Below are 21,845 nucleotides of genomic sequence, written 5' to 3'. Positions count from 1 at the left end.
CCTTCTTTCCCCTCTCCAAGGGATTTTAAATGTCACACTGTGCTCCTCTCCTTGGTGCTTTTCTATAGAAAGGCTGGACCACCCCAGCAGGTTAGAATTTCGGTTATGGAAGGTGCCAAGGTTGTTAACTCAGCTAATCCGAGTTACCTAAGACATAAGCAATATGACACCCCCTAAATACTGTTCCCATGGGGGACAGTTGGGAGTTTCTTTATAAAAAACAAAACAACGAGTCTGTAGGCTGATACTCCAATAGCGGCAATAGTAATGAAGCAGACCAGGTACCCTCACTCCAAAGACCCTTGCCATAATTAAGCTTCTCCTCTTGTCAAATTAGCAACATGTCTACAGAAGTTATTGTGATTGGTAGTTTCCTCCTTCCTATAAACGCCAGGTTTGCGCACAAAAGGTGTGACAGAGTTCGTCTGTAAGCTTGTACAGAATATATTATCTCTTGGTAAAATTATCTGTTTTCTTGGTAAAACAAACAAACAAACTTGTGAACCCTGTGTCTGGTCTAGAGGAACAGAAAGTACTTGTCATGTGAGCCTCCAAGTGCTCCCCTCCCACTGGGTATAATGTTAAAAGAATTTCCATATCTTTGATCAGAGGAAGAATTCTTAGGCAAGCGCCACCTCTGAACCCTGCAGTCAATAAACCTGCTTCCTGAAAATTTCTCTGGTGTCCAGCCTCTCCTGTCCTACTCAGTAATGCCGCGGTCCTAGGGCCAGGGAAAAGAACATGCAATGCTGGTGACTCCCAAGGTACCAAGGCCATACTTAATGGTTAGCTTACGTTGCCTCCCAGGCACCTGTAAACACCACCTCCATAAAGCTCTGGGCTGCTCAACTTCATCAAATTGGACCAAAAATTCCCCAGAGCCCAAACGTTGTCTCCTTCTCCTTGATATCTTCACTCAACCGCTAGCTACTGAACATCATCCTTAGCGCATGCGCGCAGCCTGCTTCCGGTCCGGGAGCGCGGTGTGTTTGGCCTTTCCGTCCGGATGGAGTTCCTGCTCCAGCTTCCTAGGACTGAGTCTTCCACGTGCCATGGTCCCGTACTCAGGTCCCTTCCCTGAAGGGCCCGTCTTAAAGCTGCTACCTGTAGATGCTAGGGACCGGGGCACTCAGCGCTGTCGCCTGGGTCCTGCCGCCTTCCGCACCTTGGGTGCGCGTGTGGGCTCGAAAGTGAGGATCTTGCTGCCCGAAGGCGGCTCCTGCCTCTGCACTGCCTGGCCGCGGCGGGATGGAGCTGATGGTTTTGTGCAGCTGGACCTGCAGTGCGCAAGTCCCGGGGCGGCGGTGGGGGAGCGGGGTTCCCCGGGGACTCTCAGCCTGAGCCGCCTCAGCCTGGTACCCTGCCCGCCCCTGCGGCGCCTCTCTGTGTGGCCAGTGTTGCGAATGCCCGCAGGCGCGCCGAGTGCCCCGAGTCCAGCCGCGGTGCTGGAGGCCGCGCAGGAGCTGCTGAGGAACCGACCGGTCTCCCAGGGCCATGTGGTGGCCGCTCCGCCGGGCGACCCAGGTCCTGTGACCGCCCTGCACATCATCGGCGGGACACCCAACCCGGATCCAGCGGGGCTTGTCACCCCTCGAACCTGCATCGCTCTCTGCCGGGAGCCTCCGTCAGCGGCGGCGCCACAGCCCGAGGTGTCCCTAGGGGGCCTTTCCGAGGCGGCCGACTCGCTGCGGGAGCTCCTCCGCCTGCCGCTCCGCTACCCCAGCACCCTGGCCGCGCTGGGGCTAGCTGTGCCCCGTGGCGTGCTCCTGGTGGGTCCTCCCGGAGTGGGCAAGACCCAGCTGGTGCGGGCGGTGGCCCGGGAAGCGGGCGCAGAGCTGCTGGCGGTGAGTGCTCCGGCGCTGCAGGGCTCCCGGCCTGGGGAGACGGAGGAGAACGTGCGGCGGGTCTTTCAGCGCGCCCGGGAGCTGGCCAGCCGAGGGCCTAGCCTGCTTTTCCTGGACGAGGTGGACGCCCTGTGTCCGCGGAGGGGCGGCGCACACCGGACCCCCGAGAGCCGCGTGGTGGCCCAGGTGTTGACGCTCCTGGACGGCGTCTGCGGGGACCGCGAGGTGGTTGTGGTGGGAGCCACCAATAGGCCAGACGCGCTAGACCCAGCACTTCGCAGACCCGGGAGATTTGACCGAGAGGTGAGCAGGCGGGACCGGTTAGCCCTTTTGTCCCTAGAACTCTGGCCTCTTCTTGCCCTGCCTGGTTGGGTGCTTCGAAGCATTTGCCTCTTAGGTTTGGGAGTCAGAGGCTCGACTGGGACGTCTTGTAACGAGCCCTTAAGTAATCTGAGTCAGGACCTGTTTTGTCCAGAATCCATTTGGGGTTATTTTTGCTATACTGTTCCTGAAGATCAGTACTATAATCGGCAATGTTAATTCTTAAGGGAACTAGGTCTGCTACGAAAGTATTAAATGCTAGTACATTTGAAAGCACAACCTACAGGCAGGATAACTTCAAAAGTGTGTTGAAATAAAAAGGGTAAAGGCAAAAAAGACCTAAATCAAAGCAGGCATAAACTCATTGGGATTTATTCATTCCTTATCAGGACACCAGTATACAGTGTACATTTGCTCCTTGAGTTGCCATTAAGGTTAAATATCTAGATAGGCAAGGTGATTCACGTCTTTAATCCCAGCAGCTCGGGAGGCAGGAGAATCATGGGTTCAAAGCCAGCCTCAGCAACTCAGAGAAGCTCTAAGCAAATCAGCGAGATCCTGTCTCTAAATAAAATTATAAAAAAGGGCTGAGGATATGGCTCAGTGGTTAAGCCCCTCTGGGTTCAATCCCAGGACACTACCAAAGAAGTTTGAAGCTTAGGAATTATGTAGTATTTCAGTTCTGTATTAGACTCTAAAGTGGAATAATAATTGCACACTTTTAGCTTATTATTGTACGAGTTGGTGAAGATAAAAAAAATTGAAGCTGTAAAGTTAATTTTTTTTTGTTTTTGTATTGTCTTTAGGTTATCATCGGGACTCCCACACTTAAACAAAGAAGGGAAATTCTACAGGTTATTACCTCAAAGATGCCCATCTCCAGTCATGCTAATTTGGGTCTCCTTGCAGAAATGACAGTTGGCTATGTTGGTGCCGACCTGACAGCACTCTGTAGGGAGGCGGCCATGCACGCTCTCCTTCACAGTGAGAAGGTAAGAAATATTGATTACCCTCTACGTTAATCTTTTTATTAATATAATAAATTAATTTTGGAGTTCAAAAAAGGTGGTAAGTATGTTTTCTAACCTCTTCAGGAAAAAATAATTTCAGTAGGCTGAAGATTCTTAGAGTTTTTGACTTCAATTGTAACATCAAGATTGTTCTTTGATCTTAAACTTAATAAGGATGATTTATCAACCTGAATTTTGAGAAACCTTTTTATCTAAATAATTTATATCCTTTCTTAATTCTTTTTCCTTTATTTTTACTCTTGTATTAAATGTGGGAAGAAGTTATGTGAACTTATGGGTTTGTAGCCAAAACTACTCAAAGTTTTAATAAGTCCTATATGTAAAGGTATGAGAATATATGTCCTTTGAGAGACAGGTAACAATACCAGGGGATGGGAAGAGAGATTTACATTTCAGATTTCATCTACTTTAGAGTTCCATGTTTGACCTTAAGCACCTCTGGCTTAGGTGGACCAGTCAGCTGCTGTCGTCCTAGGGTGGAGCCCACTGCTACTTCAGGAGGGGCCTATCTAAGCATAGTTACCACAGTTGACGGCTGAGTTCAGAAACAACCCAGGGAAAGTGGAAGGAAGAAAGGCAAAAAGGAAGAAGGGACAGAGACATCTGGGAAGGTACTGGCTCCATCTTTTTCTTCTTTTCCCCACTAGGCAGCTGAGGGGCTACTGCTGCCTTTGTCTGTGTCAGGGCAGACAAGGGATCTGTTAAAGATGGTTAAACTTTTGTGGAGAATTTCTGTTAAAGGACTAGAAATGTTAAATACACACCCAGAGGAAAGAATTTATATGCCTGAGAATCAAGTGTTCTAGATCTATAAATCAGATTTTCAAATGTTGGTATCACCTAAAAATTAATTAGTATTTGGGTACCCAATATCTAATATTGCCGTACAGTTTTTTAAAAAAAAGCTATAGTCATGTGCTGCATAGCAACATTTTGGTCAACGACAGGCCTAAAAACACAATCAAAACTAAGAGAAATACTTTTATCCCAATTTCCTTGATATAGAAAGAACTCTTATAAATCAATAAGCTAAGATCAATAATCCAAGAGAAAATGGATAGTAAGATAGGTAAATGACAATAAAAGGAGTACCAGTAAACATGAAAAGTCTTCACTTTTAGTTTCTGAGTGTGTGTGCATGTATCTGTGCATCTATTTTTTTAATTTAGGGGAACTATTTGAGAATGGATTGCATACCTTTTGTTCCTTAATATGTTACTATCTGTTTCTTAAGAATAAGAATGTTGCCATGATCACAGTATAGTCATATATAGTTAATATTCTCAGGAAATTTAACATTGATATAAATATTATCAGATCTATAGTCCATAGTCTCATTTGGATTCTCCCAATCTTTCCAGCATTTTTTTTCTCTCAAACAGAATCTAGTTCAGGATAATAGATTGCATTTTTTTTAGTCTTTTAAAAATCACAATGGTTTTTTTTCCCTGTGAGGGGAGGGTACCAGGGTATTTAACCACTGAGTCATATCCCCAGCCCATTTTTTAATTTTATTTAGAGACAGGGTCTTGATGAGTTGCTTAGGGCTTTGCTAAGCTGTTGAGTCTGGCTTTAAACTCATTATCCTCCTGCCTCAGCTTCTGGGATTATAGGTGTGCACCACTACTTCCAGCTCACAATGGTTTTTTGGCTGAGACATTTGACATAAGTGATGCAGGTCTGTTATTTTATTAAATGGTCAGAATCTGAGTATACATCTCTGTTAGCAACACTGATTAAGTGATGTTATATTTTTAAAGTACCACAAATGGAGGCATACATGTCCATTGGTTCCTCATTGGTGATGCTGATTTTGATTAATGATCAAGGTGGTTTCTAAATTTCTCCACTGTGTAGCCACTGAGAAATTTGTGGGGAGATACTTTAAGGCATGCAAATATCCTCTTTATCAGACTTTGACATCCCTAGATGTAGTATCTTTTTCTTGCCAAAAGAGCCTTTACAATGAAAGTTGCAAAAAAGGTGACTGATTTCACCATTCCCTCACAGTGGTGAGTACCATTTTTTCCTGTCACACTGGGAGAAGCTTAAAAGTTTGGTAATATATAGTGTTGAGGAGGTAGCAGGAGAGCAATAGCTTCATATTACTAAAGGAGAATAAATTGATGCATTTTCTTTTGAGAACAGTTTGGTAATGGCTGTCAAAATTGTAAATGCACATACTCTTAAACTCAATAATTCTACTTTAAGGAAATTATTATATAAAATACTTGAATATGACCATAAAGATTTTCAGTTGAAGCTTGTTTTTCTTTTTGAATAACAAGACTAGGAATAACCTAATGTTTGTCAGAAAGACGATTATGATGTGTTTATTCAATAGTGTATTATGTGTCACAAAGAGTAACAGAATCATATTAATTGACATGAGAAAAATCTCAAGAGAAAAAAATATATATATAATGGTTCAGTTTGCTTATCTGTTTAACAGGATGTACATATGCTTATTGTCATTAAACATACTAAAAAATACACTAGAAAATGTTGACATTCTCTGGGGATGAATACTAGTAGGAATTGGGGAGACATTCAGTTTTTTTGTTTTATGCGTATAAGTTTCTTTCATAATGATAACAAAATAGATTTACAAATTCCAAAAAGTATTTTTTTAAAAAGATTTGTGCTTGTTTACCACAAAAAAGGGTCACCTAATTTTTGGTTTGATTTTGCTTTTTTGTGTGTATTTCTTCAGAACCAAGACAATCCTTTGATTGATGAAACAGACTTCCTTGAAGCTTTTAAGAAGATTCAGCCTTCATCATTTCGAAGTGTTATTGGATTGATGGACATCAAGCCTATTGATTGGGAGCAGATTGGTGGCCTTGAAGATGTAAAACGGAAGTTAAAACAGGTAACAATCTGCTTAAGCTAGTAGAATATTAGAGATTAATATTCTGTGCTTTTACAATGAAAACAGACTGCACTGAAATTGCTCTTGCTATGATCACTAATGTGATCTTGACACCTAAATCCAACAATCACTTTTCTGTCTTTGTTTAAGTGGACTTTTGTAGACATCAAATTAAATTTCTACTTTCCCACCTCAACCCTACTTTTGTTGTTTTTTCTTTAAAGAGTTTATAATCTAGCTAAGTGTGGTGGCTTAGGATGCTGAGGCGGGATGAGATAACATATTCAAGGCCAACCTTAGCAGTTTAACAAATCCCTATGCAATTTAGCAAGACCCTGTCTCAAAATAAAAAACAAAAAGGACTGGGGATGTGACTCAGTGGTAGAGCACCTTGAGTTCATCCTTAATACCTGCAAACCCCCATCCCCCCAAATTTAAAATCTAAAACAGGATTCAACAGATTTTCTGTAAAAAGCCAGATAGCAATTTGTTTTAAGGTTAGTGAGCCAAACAGTATCTGTCACAGTCATTCAATTTCATCACTGTAGTGCAAAGACAGCCATAGACAACACATAAATGAGTACAGTCAGCCCTCTATCCACAGGTTCTGCACCTGTGGATTTAAATCACTATTAAAAATATTCCGGGGGAGGAACTGTAACTGTGCTGAACACTTTACAGGCTTTTTTCCTTGTCTTCATTCCCTAAACAATATAACATAACACTTATCTATATAGCATTTATATTGTATTAGGCATTATAAATAATCTAGAGACAATTTAAAGTACATGGAGGATGTGTAGATTACATACAAATACTATGCTTTTTCTCTTTTTTGGTATTGAAGATTGACCCCAGAGTCTTGGAGTGCTAAGCACTAAACTACACACCCCAGCCAACATCATTTTATATGAGAGACTTGAGCATCCTTAGATTTTGGTACTTAGTCCTCTGTAGATACTATAATTGTATTCTGGTTAAATTTATTTATGAACACTGAAACCATAATTTTCACAAAAATTATTTTATTTTGACTTCCCCAAGATTTAGAAATGTTAAAACTATTTTTAGTTTGTGGGTTTTAAAAATAGGGGCAGTGGGTGTTAGTTTCCTCTGACCTCTGATCTGCATGGCTATAAGACAGGAACTGGTAAAAACACAAAATTGCAATAAACAGTCAGTATGGCATAGTTGTTACTGATTTTCACTTATGGATGAAGGATACAACTCTCTAGGTCCTTTTGCCTGTATTGACTAAAGGAACTAGTTTTCTGTAGGTACGTACATGAAAGTCTGACTTATAAGTATCAATTAGAATTTATTCATTTTAACTAGGAGCTGTATCACCAGAAAATACTGGAATCCTTAAGTCCATGATTGAGAGCATTTATAATATGCCCCAAGTTTTTCATACTCTTTATTTCATTTAATCTTTGTAAGATGAATGAGATAAATTAGCCACATCTTCTTGGAAACTTTTCCCTTAGCTTGGTTGTTAAACTTTCCTATCTTTCTGAGCATTCCTCCCCCCTCCCTTAAATGCTGCTTCAAGAGGTTCCTGGGCTCTTCTTTTTGAAATCTGTGAGTCCAAGGTCTCAACTATCCCTTGAAACCTGTTAATTCAAAAATCAATCTATCTGTCTACCTACCTATCTATCTATCTGTCTATCTAAATATCTATATTTCAGTAGACATTTCTTCTGGTTATCGGGACTATTGACTGGCCTGTCTATATATAATCCTATGGCTCTCAAAATCAGTGTGTTCATAATCCAGTAAGTCAACTACTAACTGACTGAATTCCCTGTCTCAGTGAAAGCAGCCAGCTACCCATCCCTTGTCAGAACTTGTGTTCTAAGAGCAAGTGGCCAGAACTGAGTCCCAACCAAAAATACAGTTCCTTTTTATGTTTCAAATACCCATCCCTTCCATGCCATTTCTACTTTGACATTTCCAGCCTTGTAATTTTTGTAGACAAAATCATTGCAAGAAATTTCTAACTGGTCTCCCTACCTCTAGCTTTAGTTCCTTCCAATGCATTTCTCATGCTCCTTTCTTAGTGTAGACTTAAAAACTCTCATTTGTGTTCTGACTCCTACCTCTACTTTAACTCCATTGCTTCTACTTTCTCCCATCCTCTCCACTGCTCCTGCTTAATGTTGGAATAAATTAGATGGTCTCAGGCACATCTTGTAGTGTTCCTTCCCCTTGGAATGCTCTTTTCTGGCTGTTAGTTAATAATCCTGTTTCCCTAACCAGAATGTGTGTACACAAGGTTCAGAATTCAGGGGTCTTGTCTTATTGTAGTAGTTATATATCAGTAATTAAGAACAAGAGTGAATGCTCTAGAGTTATATTCCTGGCATCAGACTTGTTTCTGCCACATCACTAGCAATAAGAGGTGGGCAAGTTTATCTTTTCTTTCTTTCTTTCTTTCTTTCTTTCTTTCTTTCTTTCTTTCTTTCTTTCTTTCTTAGTTGGACATAATAACTTGATTTATTTATTATTTAGTTGTAGGTGGACATAATACCTTTATTTTATTTGTTTTTATGTGGTGCTAAGGATTCAGCCCAGAGCCTCGCATGTGCCAGGCAAGCACTCTACCGCTAAGCCACAACCCCAGCTCCAAGATTAACTTCTTTAAGCTTGAGTTTCTGTATCTGTAAAATTATGATAATAAAACCATTTATCTTAGAGACAGTCAGGACTCATTGATTATTTGGTACATTTGTTTAATGCCTGCTTGGGGCTGGGTCATTCTAGGTGTTGAGGATTTAGGGGTGGGTGAACTTTGCTTTTATATTCCAGTAAGAACAGAACAGTAGACCCAACATGGAAAAATATTAGCAAATAAGTGCTCTAAAAGTAAATATAGGTAGCAGCATAGAGAATAATGAGGAAGAGGTTCTGTTTTGGCTAGGGTGGTTAAAAAAGACCTCTCCATGGGAAATGGATTTGAACTGAGACCCAAATGGTGAGGAATAGCCACACAGAAATCTTCTGGGAGGTTCAATCAGAGAGAACAGCAAGTAAAGGCTCTGAGACAGGAGTAAGCCAGATGTTTGGGAGATAGATTATGTAAGGCCTTGTAACAGTGGAAGTAGGCAGTTTGGACTTGGATTTTATGCCAGTTCTGTGAGAAGTCACTGAAGCGCTTTCAGCAGGAAGTGATGTGACCTGACTTAGTTTCTAAAATCCTTGGCTACTATGTAGAGAATAGACTGTATTTCAGCTCATAACACATACCTGAGAATTGCTGAGTGAACTGAATGAATTTACTGAATTATTTTATGTTTTCTTATTATACTAAAACAATTTTTTTAATCTCTTTTTGCATATTTACAGAGCATTGAGTGGCCTCTGAAATTCCCTCAGGACTTTATTAGGATGGGCCTGACACAACCAAAGGGCCTTCTCCTCTATGGGCCCCCTGGATGTGCTAAAACCACCCTGGTGAGGGCCCTGGCCACAAGCTGTCACTGCTCTTTTGTTTCAGTGAGTGGAGCTGATCTCTTTTCACCTTTTGTTGGAGATTCAGAAAAGGTTTTGTCTCAGGTTTGTTACTTTTCTCATGCCTTTAAGTATACTTTTTATCTTTTATTTCATATCTTATTAGATAAACCCTATTTTAAAAAATATTAGTAGTTGTGTTTTAAATCATAAAAGTTTTACATGTTTGTTTATAGAAAATTTAGAAAATACAGAGCAGTTTAAGTAAGATACCTTTTATAATCCCTCTACCTACTGTTAACTTTTTGTTGAATTGCCTTTGTCTTTTTTTTTTTTTTTTTTTAAAGCAAAATAGAAGTCAGGTCTTATCTTTCTATAGCTTTATCCTGCTTTTTTAATTTAACATATCTCTTTTGAAATTTCATATTAAATATCCTTTCAAAATATGACTTTAAAGTCCTGCATAATACTTCATTATTCTTTGATTTATTGGTTCCCAGTTTCTTAGGCATTTAGAATCTTCCTTTTTGTACTTTAAAAATTATAGTGGGCTGAGGATGAGCTCAGTGGTAGGGTGCTTGCCTAACATGCACAAAGTATTGGGTTTAAAATAAAAATAAAAGTTAAACGTAGTAATGCAGAGAATGTACATTCACATGAATGGTGTATAACATTAGCTTTTTAATATTTTTTTTCTCCAACATTAGGTATTTCGACAAGCAAGAGCAAATACTCCAGCAATTGTGTTTTTGGATGAAATTGACTCAATCTTGGGGTCTCGCTCAGTTAGCAAAACAGGATGTGATGTTCAAGAGCGAGTTCTTTCTGTTCTCCTGAATGAGTTAGATGGTGTGGGACTTAAGACAATAGAAAGAAGAGGAAGTAAATCAAATCTACAGGGTAAATACCAGGAGCTGAAAAAAATGAAGAGGTATTTATTAGCCAGAGCACATAAAAAATCCAGACCAACATTAAGTAGAATTCTTACCATGCTCTTGCTTTACATGTGCTGATTTATTTAGAGGGATGTATGTAATTTCATTTTGACTCTGTGTCAAACATAAATGTTAATAAGATTTTTAAAGGGCTGGTGGAAATTGTGATTTGGCGAGGAAATGTGAAGTAAATTTTATAATTATCTTTGATGTATGTGAATGTAAATATTGTTTTCCGAGTCTCTTTTCCAGCTAGAGTTTGATTTCTATTTAGTATCCCTAGTAGATAATTTTTTAATTAGAAGGCACCAATGAGATTATCAAACCAAATCTTAAGAATACAGGAATTCCTCATATAGTATTTGGCAAGTATTCACCCAGCCTCTGTTAAAGTACATGGAACTCCCTGCTTGGAGGGATTAGATGACCAAAGAACAGTTCCCATTATTCAGTTCAACAAATAATTTTAATTGATCATTGTATACAAGGCCTTGCTTGTCTGCTTTTAGACATTTCTTCTCTTCATCCAGGATTTACATGCAGCTTAGGTTATTTGTCATTATTTATGTCTCTGGAAAGAAAAATAAGAAGTAAAGTAAATCCCCTTGGGGATAGATAACCAAGAATTTTCAGAGCCTTACATTTCTACTTGCTGAGTCATTTGCTTCTGTCATTTCAGGTAGTCCATTTAAGTTATAATCATTGAGGGTTCAAGTACATTCAGGTCACCAGGTAGGGCAATGAGGCTTTTCATTGGTTCTCACATGGAGAAACAGTTTCTCAGGACTATCCACTCTCTTTCTGCACACAAAGTGGCTCTTTGATGATGATATGTTTCTGGAATACCTTGATACCAAGAAAGTGGTCTGGTTAGGAGGTATAAACATTCTGGTCCAAAGAAAAAGATATCCCTATTTAAAAACAAATGGACCTTCTGATGCATAACTTGGAAAAAAAAAAAAAGAGAATAATTTATTGGTATTACTTTGTGTCATATGTTTTCCCTCAGAGTTTCAAGAAGTTTTTAATCAAAATGTCATGATTGTTGCTGCAACAAATAGACCTGATGTGTTAGATGATGCCTTATTAAGACCTGGAAGATTGGATAAGATCATCTATATTCCCCCTCCAGATCAGAAGGTACTCACTGTAGATATTTACTCTGAACATTCTGAACACCACATCAACATCTACATTCCAAGAGCTTGGCAGAATTGAATTCCAAACTGAACATAGTTGAACATAGTGTCCTCCTCACACTGGGCTTTCAGTATCTCCTTGCCTGATGGCCCTTCATAAAATCATAATCTTGATCTGCTCTTGGTGGATACCTGGCCCTGCTTTCAGAGAAAGATAAGCCTAAAAGTAAGGTAGTGTTGTGGCAGACTCGGTGCTGAGTCCTGAATCTGCTCAACATTATTTTGCAACTGGAATGGAGGAATCCTAGAGTGTTGAAAAGAGGTTAAAAGGGTTTTGGAGATAATCTGGGTCAGCATCCTCATTTCACAGAGGAGAGATTTTAGATTACAGAGCTTATGCAATGCATCCACAGTCAAGTCAGTAAATCCTTTGCCCTTAGCATCTAGAACCACTGACAAGGAATGGCAGAAGACTCAGAATGAAGTGTTTTTTTATTCTCCCCCCCCCCTTGGGCTTTTATCAAGTTTTTAAGAAATTTTTTAAAAATTAAAATGTCTGTAATACTTTTAAATTTTATCTGACAATTCATATATTTTTATCTTAAATTGTTATAGTTGTACTATTTGTACCCAAGAGAGATTTGTCTTATGTCTTAAAGAGATCTGTCTACAGTTGGCTAATTTAAAATTATAAAATATTATAATATTATAAAAATATTAAAGTTTTTTATGAGTGATTATTTTTACCATGGTCACATGGGCCATTGAAGACTTAATTTTTCTTACTCTTCAGAAGTAAAGATATATATATATATTTTTTTACTGTTTGATTCCCACATACACACACACACACATACTTTATATATGATAGATAACTCAAAATGTTTTAATATATTATTGTGTCAAACATAAATGTTAATAAGATTTTTTATTTTGTTCCAGGGCAGGCTTTCAATTTTAAAAGTCTATACAAAAACCATGCCATTAGGACCCGATGTTTCCTTAGAAAACCTAGCAGCAGAAACCAGTTTTTTCTCTGGAGCTGATCTTAGAAACCTCTGCAAAGAAGTAAGTTAATTAGTGAAGTAATCAATGTATGGTTCAAAACATTTCATCATCTATTCAAATCTTCATTCACTCAAAAACATTAACTATAAGACTTCTGTGTAACAAATATCATTCAACAGGAAGCAGACAGGGGTGGCCCCTTTCCTTAGAAGGTAGATAGACATTAGTAGGGGAGGGAGCAGAGATTGAAAATATGTAGAGTTGAGGAAATCTAAGGTGCTATGGGAACATGTAGGAAGGACATCAGCCTAGAATTGGGACATCAGGGAAGGCTTTTGAGAGAAGATATGTAAGCTAACGTTGAAAAGCTAATCAGGGAGTCAGCCAGCTAAAAGTGGAGGGAATTATTTGAAGCAGGGGGCATAAAATGTGAAGAGGATTAGAGTTAAGAGATACCTGAGCCAGGCGCGGTGGCTGGGGATGCTGAGGCAGGAGGATCATGAGTTCAAAGCCAGCCTCAGCAACAGCGAGGCGCTAAGCAACTCAGTGAGATCCTGTCTCTAAATAAAATACAAAATAGGGCTGGGGATGTGGCTCAGTGGTTGAGTATCCCTGAGTTCAGTCCCCAGTACCCCCCAAAAAAGAAATGACCTGACATTACTGAATGTTGGAGTGGAGAAAGACAAGAAATAAACCTGGAGAAATGGACAGAAATCAGATCATATGGGCCCTTACAAGTCTTTAAGACCTTTATGTTTTATTTTGAAGGCAGAAGACATTACAGGTCAGCTTTAAATGTAACATTCAGAAAGCACAGATCATAAGGATATGGTTTATGGAATTAATATAAAGTGATCACGCTTTTTAATTACTACTCATATCAAGAAATAGAATGAATATTATCAGCACACCAAAATTTTCTTTTGGGCCATTTTCACCTCTGTTCCCTGCACTTCCAAAAGGGAACCACTTTCCTGACTTAAAACACTGGAGACTGGTTTGCCTGCTCTTGAACTTTATACAAATGGAACCTTACAGTATATAGTGTTTTCTGTCTGCTTCTTTAACTTAAGATTGTGTTTGAAACTCATCTGTAGTTTTGTGTGTAGCTATAGTTTGTTTTGTTTCCATTGCCTTATAATCTAGTATATGAACATTATTCATTTATTTGTCCTTTCTTAAAATTTTGAACTTCTCGGTTTCTACTTTTTTACTATTATGAATTCTGCTGCTATGAAAAGTTTTGTGTAAGTCTATTGGTGCATGTGTGTAGTTATGTCTTTCATATATATATATATATATATATATATATATATATTTTTTTTTTTTTTTTACAAGGAGAATTTCTGGGTCAGACTATGTGTTTTATCTTTTCTTTTATTATCTCTGAGTCTTAAAACTTTCCTACTCCAAGATCAAGAACTGTCTTATCTTTATAAATATATATGGACTCATTATTTATTATTCTGCAGCTTGCTTTTTTTTTTTCCATTTCAAGCTGGAGTTTTAATGTTGGAGAAACTCTGGTCGACTCAGTGGCTTTTAAATTACCTTTAACTTTTTAGCTTAATGTTTTTAATGACATGAATATTGGAATTCTGTGAAGTGAGACTGAGGTTTTGCATTCAGATTTTAAAGTATTACTGTAGATCATTCATTTTTTTAAAATGAGCAAATTAGCAATTTCCTGTTGGTTGTCATTTATAGGCTGCTTTGCTGGCTCTACAAGAAAATGGACTGGAAGCAACCTCTGTGAATCAAGAACACTTTCTACAATCACTTAAGACTGTAAAACCATCCTTAAATCACAAGGACTTGACTTCATATGAAAACTTATTTAAAAAAGAAGGATTTTCGAACTGGGAAGATATTTAAAAATTACATCTTTGTTCAATTGTTCACATTTATCTAAGTGTGAGCTTGCTTTTGGTTTCCAACTTCACACTTTTAGACTTTGTGTGTATATTTTCTGTAAATAAATAAAAATTTAGATTTGGGGATGTAGCTCAGTGGTAGAGCTTCCCTAGCATGTATAATGCCCTGGTTTCAACCCATAGCACTGCAAAAACAAAATTAAAAAATTTACACTTTATAAACTAAGGCTTATCCTACTTCTAAAAGTTATATTAAAATACTGTAATTTAGGAAGAAAGCATATGTTTATTTTGTGTGTATGTTGACTTACATACTTAAGAAGAAGTATGTAAGTAGTTATTTTTGGCTAATTGCTTTTTTGTAACTTTGAAATAGTTTTATGCTTACAAAAAAGTTGCAAGAATAATATGAAGAACTCATATACTTTGTACTCTTAATTCAGATTCACCAATTTTTAACATTTTCCCACATCTTCCTCCCTAGTATTTTGCTGAACAATCTGAGAATAGATTGGCATGCATCACTTAATGATGGGGATACATACTGAGAAATGCATAATTACAGGGCTAAGGGTATAGCTCTGTGGGGCACTGGGTTTGATCCTCAGCACTACATAAAAATAACTGACTAATGGTATTGTGTCCATCTGCAACTAAAAAAATTTTTTTTTAATTAAAATAAGAAATGCATCATTAGCCAATTTTGTTATTGTCTGAGTATCATGAAGTATACTTGCACTAAGATGGCTACAATATCACAAGGCAATATAATCTTATGAATCTTCCATCATAAGTGGTCCATCATTGACTGAAAGCTTGTTGTGTGATATATGACTATATATGCATCATTACCCCTCATCCCCTTCATTGTTTATTTGTTATTAAAAAGGTTGTTTTCTTTTACTACAGTGCAGTCACCAAATTCAGGATAATTAACATTGGCACAACATTTTAATCTGTCATCCAGTAAATTTCTTCCATTGCCCCAATAATCCATATAGTACTTTTTTTCTATCACAGCATCCAGTTTAGGATCATGCATTTTAGTTTTCATGTCTCTAGACAGTTATTCAGTCTTTCTTATCTTTGACATTTTTGAAGAGTATAGACCAATTATTTTATAGAACAATTGGTCTATGGATTTGAGTTGTCCAGTGTTTTGTTATGATAAATTTAGGTTATATATCACCAATGGAACACTCATGAGTAGCATTGTGCTCTTAGTACCACAGCTGGAGATGTGTGTTATCTGTATATTATTGCACTAAGTTTTGTTCACTTGTTTATGGTTTCTCTATACCTACTGTTTTCCTTTTGTAATTATAACTAATATTTAAGGAGATAGATTGCAATACAATATTTTTATATTGTATGATTGCACATACAATACAAAATTTTAAAATATTTTTTTGAGCTGCTGTTGAACACAATACCTTTATTTTATTTATTTATTTTTATGTGGTACTGAGGATCAAACCCAGTGTCATGCTAGGTGAGCACCCTACCACTGAGCCACAACTCTAGTCCCTACACATACATTTTTATTTTCCTTTATTACAGAAGTAATTAAGGATATTAGAAAACACAAATAAACATGAGAAAATACTTTGGTATTTAATCTTCCATCGCTTCCTTCGTATATAGATTTTTTTTTTAATTTTTAGAAATAATGATACTGTAAAACTCTTGTTTCTCTCACTGAAGGATATCTGATGAACATCTCACTTGGCCCATTCTTCAGTCACAAGGTGCAGTGCTCAGTACTGGGATGTAAAGTGAACAAAGCAAACATGGCACTGACAGCCCAGACACATCAGATAAGTTAGTTCATTAGAGTGGTGGGAAGTGCGACAGAAATAGGGCACAATGACAACACAGTGCTTGAAATATATGAAGTCATAAATAGTAAGCAGTTGTTGAAAAGTTTCCTGTTTCTGATTGGAAACAGGATTATCAGGAATGGGAAAGAATCATGTGGCTTATAAGTATACAATATAATTCAATTAAAATTATTTTAACCTTCACTTTTGAGTATTAGGAGAATCCTTAAAACTTCCTAGAATTCTGACTATATTCCTTACTGATTGTTGTTTTTGGTTTTGTTTTTCAATACTGAGACCTAATCCTGGGGTAGTCTGCTAATGAGTCACATCCCGAGCTCTTTCTGTTTTTTTTTTTTTTTTTTAAGAAATTTATTTTTCAGTGGACACAACATCTTTATTTTATTTTTATGTGGTACTGAGGATTGAACCCAGTGCCCCGAACATGCCAGGCGAGCGCATTACCGCTTGAGCCACATCCCCAGCCCACTTTCTGTTTTTTTGAGACAGAGTCTCACTAAATTGCCCAGGCAGGCCTTGAACTTGGAATCCTCCTGTCTCAGCCTCCCCAGTATCTGGGATTACTGACTCACACTACACCACAGCATCCAGTTTCCTTACAAGCTACTGATCTTATAGAACAAGGCAACCATTAAACCTTTGCCATACATACAAGTTCTGTTAAACCCTTCCTGGCCTGAACCTCAATTTGGATATCTGACTGTGGGCTCCTTGTTTCTTCCTTGAAAAAATTGCTAGTAGTCAAGTTAGAGATTTAGTACCCATACTTGTTCAAGGCTGAATTGTTTGAAAATGTCTTTAAATTGTAATTATATTACAACTGAAATATTGTAGTACATTATAGTACAATTATAATAAAATATTCTTTACTATTGATTATATCATAATTGAACTTTGGAAGCCTCCCAAGAACCATGACCATATATCTGCTCTTATCGAAATGCCCAATAAATGACAGTCTGATAAGAATCTTTTTGGATTCAGTTTTAATCAGACTTGAGGATAGCTCTGGGAAACTTCCAGAACTGTATTTTAATCTGTAAGGAAATTAACACTTCAGTTTCTAAGCACCTCTCTTCTGGTGGGGGCAGGGCAAAAAGACAGTCAGTGTAAATAATTGGGTCCAACCTGGAGATGGGGGCTGGTTCCAAAGGGAAAGAATCAAATGCTAATGCCTCCAGAGCCCTTCCCCCTTCTCCCCTCAAGCTGTTGCCAAGGTTACCTGCCTACAGGGAACTGTTCCTCTGAAAAGGTTGTTAAGGAAGCACCTCCTGGGTGGCCCTTTTCCTGCCCTTCTGGGCAGACATGGAGAGATAACCTTAGAAGGCATCCTTCCCACCTTTTGGCTCATCTTTTGTCCACTGGTCACATGAGCATGATGGGGAGAGGAGAGAAGCAAGAGGAAAAGGAGGGCATGAGAACAAAAGAACTCTAAAATATATAAAAGGGACAGGACACACACACACACACCCCATTCCCGCCCCCCTTTCTTTGAATACCCAGCTCTGGAGAAGTCTATCTCTGATCTCTCCTTTACATAAAACTCCCTTTCTACGCTTCTCTCTGCATTTCTTGAGTGTCTAATCTTCAACATATGGGAAATGGGAACTTGTCATCCTATCACTGGTATACTGGGAAGTGTGCATTTTTTTTCTGTGTGCTGAGCTCAAACTGCTTTCTGGCAACATTAATAGTCCACCTTAAATAAAATATAGACCACCTTCAGACCCCCCCCCCCACCTTTTTTTTTTTTTTCTTCTCTCTCTCTTTCTGCAAATCCAGAATTATAGACCTGGTAACGAATTATAAACCTGGTAACGACACCAGGTTTATAACTGGATTTGCAGAAGGGGGCTGGGATTGTAGCTCAGTGATAGAGCACTTGCCTTGTACGTGTGAGGCCCTGGATTTGATCCCCAGCACTACATAAAAATAAACAAAAGATATTGTGTCCATCTACAACTAAACAACAACAACAAAACTCTGAAGGATGGGTGTCAGGATTAACATAGTCCACTATCATGGTTGGACAGAAAGAATTTCAACAAAAAAAAATTTTAATAATAGAATATATGATTTTTATTTATAATGTCTGAGCTAGCCTGATTATGTTCAAATTCTGTGGGAACTAAGCAATATGGCTCATTGTGCCTCCACATCTGGGTGGTGGTAGTTAGAAAAGATTCTAGAAGTTTCTGGCAGTTGAGTGTGGAGAGGCAAAGCTCCCTAAGGAATTACAGGCCATTGGAGAAGTTACAAAGAGTAATGTTGGTTAGTGTCCCAAATGGATCAAAACAAATTACATATAGCCTTGAATTTCCCAAAAGTTTAATACACCTAGTCATTAATGCAATGGGAGGAAAAGTGTGGTTTTCTGGGTTTAATTCTCATTGCTGCAAATAGAAATAAGCAGATCTTACAGGTTAATATGGGCACACATCTATAACTATTAAGTAATGTTTGAATTTTTAAAATGTTTTATTCAGAACATTTCCAAACATAAAAATGAAATAGTATAATGATACCTAATACATATATTGAATGATTAATATTTTGCTGAATTTGGATTTTAGTTTAATTATTATTTTAAAGTAAATTTCATATATCACGATGTTTTATCCCTTAAATATTTCCATTTACAATCTCTAAAAAGGTGGAAGAGGGATTCTTAACATAACTGTAATACCATTATTGTTAGGTAGTAGCTAGCAATGAGCAGTGAAATGCATGGTAAGATCATAAAGTGTTCTCTTTTGGGGGGGAATGAGGGGTGGGTACCAGGGATTGAACTCAGAGGCTCTCGATCACTAAGCCACATCCCCAACCCTATTCCCTATTTTATTTAGAGTCAGGGTCTCACTGAATTGCTTAGCACCTCACTTTTGCTGAGGCTGGCTTTGAATTCCTCCTGCCTCAGCCTCCCAAGCAGCTGGAATTACAGGTGTGTGCCACTGCACCTGACACAAAGTGTTCTTTAAATTACTTTGGGGTCCGTCTTTAAACTACTTCCAAAGTAAACAAGAAAGCAAAGGGTGGCAGTTAGTTTTTAGAAAATAAACCGAAATCATGTCAAGAGGAAAGGATCCACTGAGGTCGATGTGAAGTGAGGAATTATGACTATGTCTCCAATCGTCTGGGAAGGAAGATTCCTTAGTAGTGCAAGTGCACTAAGGTAACTGACCAGCTATTGACCTCGGTGCCCACATTAACATGGGATTGACTTGTAAATGAAGCCCCCTAAATAGGATGGCCACTATGACAGTTCCGGAGAGGACCAACTAAGGTTAAAAACTCCACCACCCAACTTGAAGTAGGAGTTGAACACCTGATCGGCGAAGAGTACAGAAGGTGGTCCCCAATTCTCCTGGTAAACATCAAACGGTAATAAAATTTGGGAAGCATTGTCTCCTTTGTCATTCTTTGCTTGGAGACTGTCCACTTGTCTCCCTTGAGAGTGCTTTTTGCTTAAGTCTCACTTTTCTTTTACTTTATTTTCACCTCCCTTTCACTTCTAATAAAGTTCTCTTGCATGACTTTTGGTGTCTGACTTTTGTAGGAACATAAGAAGGAAGGTTTGGAGTTTCAGCTCCCTGCTTTCCTGTGACATTATCACATCTAACAATCCACAATACACAATACAGACAGTCCCTAACTTACAGCAGTTTGATCCGTGATTTTTTATCTTTATGATGGTGCAAAAGTGATATACATTCAGTAGAAACTACCTTGAACTTTGAATTTTGATCCTTATTCTGAGATGTGATTGATATGTGGTATGATACATGGTGCTGGGCAGCATCAGCAGCTCCCAGCTAGTACCCCCCATCTCCATCTTCTTTTTCTGAACCTTCTGACAAAGAATCAACTTCTCTACTGCGTACTGTATTGCTAAGCTGTGATGGTTAGGTGTATTAGATGCATGTTTGGCCTGTGGTTTATCCACATGTAACCCCATTATAAGTTAAGGAGCATCTGTATTCCTTTAATAATATCTCCTGTCTGTGCTCTATTTAAGTTTCTCCCCAAATTTCTTTTTGCAGTTGGTTTGTCTATTTGTACTTTCAAATATGTACCCCCACCTTTGAAAAGTTTTCTCAGACTCCCCAGAATTAATCAGAATAAATCACCTGTATTTGATACAAAATCATGCCTAGGGTTAGAATTATTTACAAACATAGTTTGTCAACACCTTGAGGTACTTGATTTGAGCACTTTATATCTTGTCTTTTAAGTTCTATGGTGCCCCAATCCCCATACTAATGCCTAGCCTGCTACGGCATAGCACTAAATTTTGAAAAGAAGTGATATTGGCAAAGTGGGGCTCTGAGTTTAAAATCATCAAGGGCTACACATTTTAATTTTAATTTGGCAGTCATGATTCATTCCCATAATATTTCTTCCTCTTTCTCTCTCCCTCCCTTTCCTATGACCCTTTTTCTCTCCTTCCTTTATTCCTTTCTCCTTCTTTCCCTTCTTCTCTTTGCTTCCTCCTTTCCTCATTCCTTTCTTCCTTGAAAAACATTGTTAACAAAACAAAGCTTTTTCTTCTTCTTCTGAACCTTCTGACAAAAGTAGCCTTAGAAATCTTAAGGAGAAGCATTAAAAGACTTCTCCAATTCTATATAACACAACCAGGAAGAATCAACTTCAAATTTTCTTTTAAGTCTTTTGAGTAGATCTACCCAATCAGCAAATGTCTTCGGTTACAGATCTGGGATTACACAATAAGAACACTTGTCAAAATACAAGGGTTGAGGAGAAGGGAAGATGGTGGCGATGGGAGTGCATCACCCCAGTGCGCCGCGTCACTGTGCGGGAGAAAGACGAGGTGAAACGGCTGAAGGCTACCTTATTGGGAATTTCCAGTGAAATTGAGGTGCTCCAGAATCTAGAGGACGGATTTACATCGTGCGGGGTTCGGCTGTGGGGGCTCGGTCACAGGCGATTTCTCTGCACGGAGGGTAGCAGAGCCTGGTCGGCCGACCGCCCCACAGATGGAGTCTGCGGTGCACGCTGGGTAGCGGCGAGGTACCGGAGCTGGAGTACAGCGATGCGGATTCTGGGGGCTCCTGCCAGCGGTGCAATGGCCGTGCTTAGTGCTGAGTTCCGGCTTTGAGACAGAGGAGAGAAGCGGTCCAGTTCGGTTCTCGACACCGGTCGGACCACGGAGGAGGACAGCAGCCGCCATCTTGGAGAGCTGATGTAATCATCCCTGTTTTCTACTGATCTCAGCTCATTCAGCTACGGAACAGGTGATTTCAGGCTGGTATTTGCCTGCGTCTCGCAGACAGATTGCTCAGGCTCGGGGCTGGAGAACCTGAGGAGAATACTCCTCGGGGCTCGCTCCTGGCAAGGCGTGTGCCGGGCTTTGAGCGGCTGGATTCTGGTTCCCCGGGCTGCTTTGGCCCAGGGCTGGGGAACCTGCGGGGACTGCGTGCTGAGGCCAGCTCCAAGTGGAACGTGCGCTGAGGGGCGGCTGGGCTCTGACTCCCGGAACAGTTTTGGCCCAGGGCTGGGGAGCCCGCGGGGA

General features: G+C 39.1%; 1 protein-coding gene across 2 annotated transcripts; it reads left to right on the top strand.

Moving 5' to 3' along the window:
- Positions 1–255: 255 nt before the first annotated feature.
- AFG2B (AFG2 AAA ATPase homolog B) lies at positions 256–17,111 on the top strand. Of its 2 annotated transcripts, XM_081289406.1 has the most exons (8): positions 256–2,147; positions 2,972–3,157; positions 5,910–6,068; positions 9,414–9,623; positions 10,226–10,418; positions 11,463–11,593; positions 12,535–12,660; positions 14,308–17,111. In XM_081289406.1, exons 1-8 carry the CDS (start codon positions 951–953, stop codon positions 14,473–14,475), a joined length of 2,370 nt encoding a protein of 789 aa, XP_081145532.1. In that variant the 5' UTR covers positions 256–950; the 3' UTR covers positions 14,476–17,111. The 2 variants fall into 2 exon arrangements, 1 of the variants encoding a protein (XP_081145532.1); XR_014021393.1 differs by lacking the exon at positions 14,308–17,111 and having other exon boundaries at positions 259–2,147; positions 10,226–10,449.
- Positions 17,112–21,845: the final 4,734 nt, after the last annotated feature.

The sequence above is a fragment of the Spermophilus citellus genome, assembly GCF_964194105.1.
Source record: "Spermophilus citellus genome assembly, chromosome: 4".
In the NCBI taxonomy this organism is placed as follows: Eukaryota; Metazoa; Chordata; class Mammalia; order Rodentia; family Sciuridae; genus Spermophilus; species Spermophilus citellus.
This window is presented reverse-complemented; position numbering and strand designations above follow the sequence as displayed.

What these genes read in the sequence shown, in the direction of transcription:
- AFG2B (XM_081289406.1), top strand. Translation starts at nt 951, where the DNA reads ATGCGCGCAGCCTGCTTCCGGTCCGGGAGCGCGGTGTGTTTGGCCTTT. An exon ending in TTCCCCCTCCAGATCAGAAG is followed by an intron (nt 11,594 to 12,534) that starts GTACTCACTGTA and finishes ATTTTGTTCCAG; the next exon opens with GGCAGGCTTTCAATTTTAAA. An exon ending in TTAGAAACCTCTGCAAAGAA is followed by an intron (nt 12,661 to 14,307) that starts GTAAGTTAATTA and finishes TGTCATTTATAG; the next exon opens with GCTGCTTTGCTGGCTCTACA.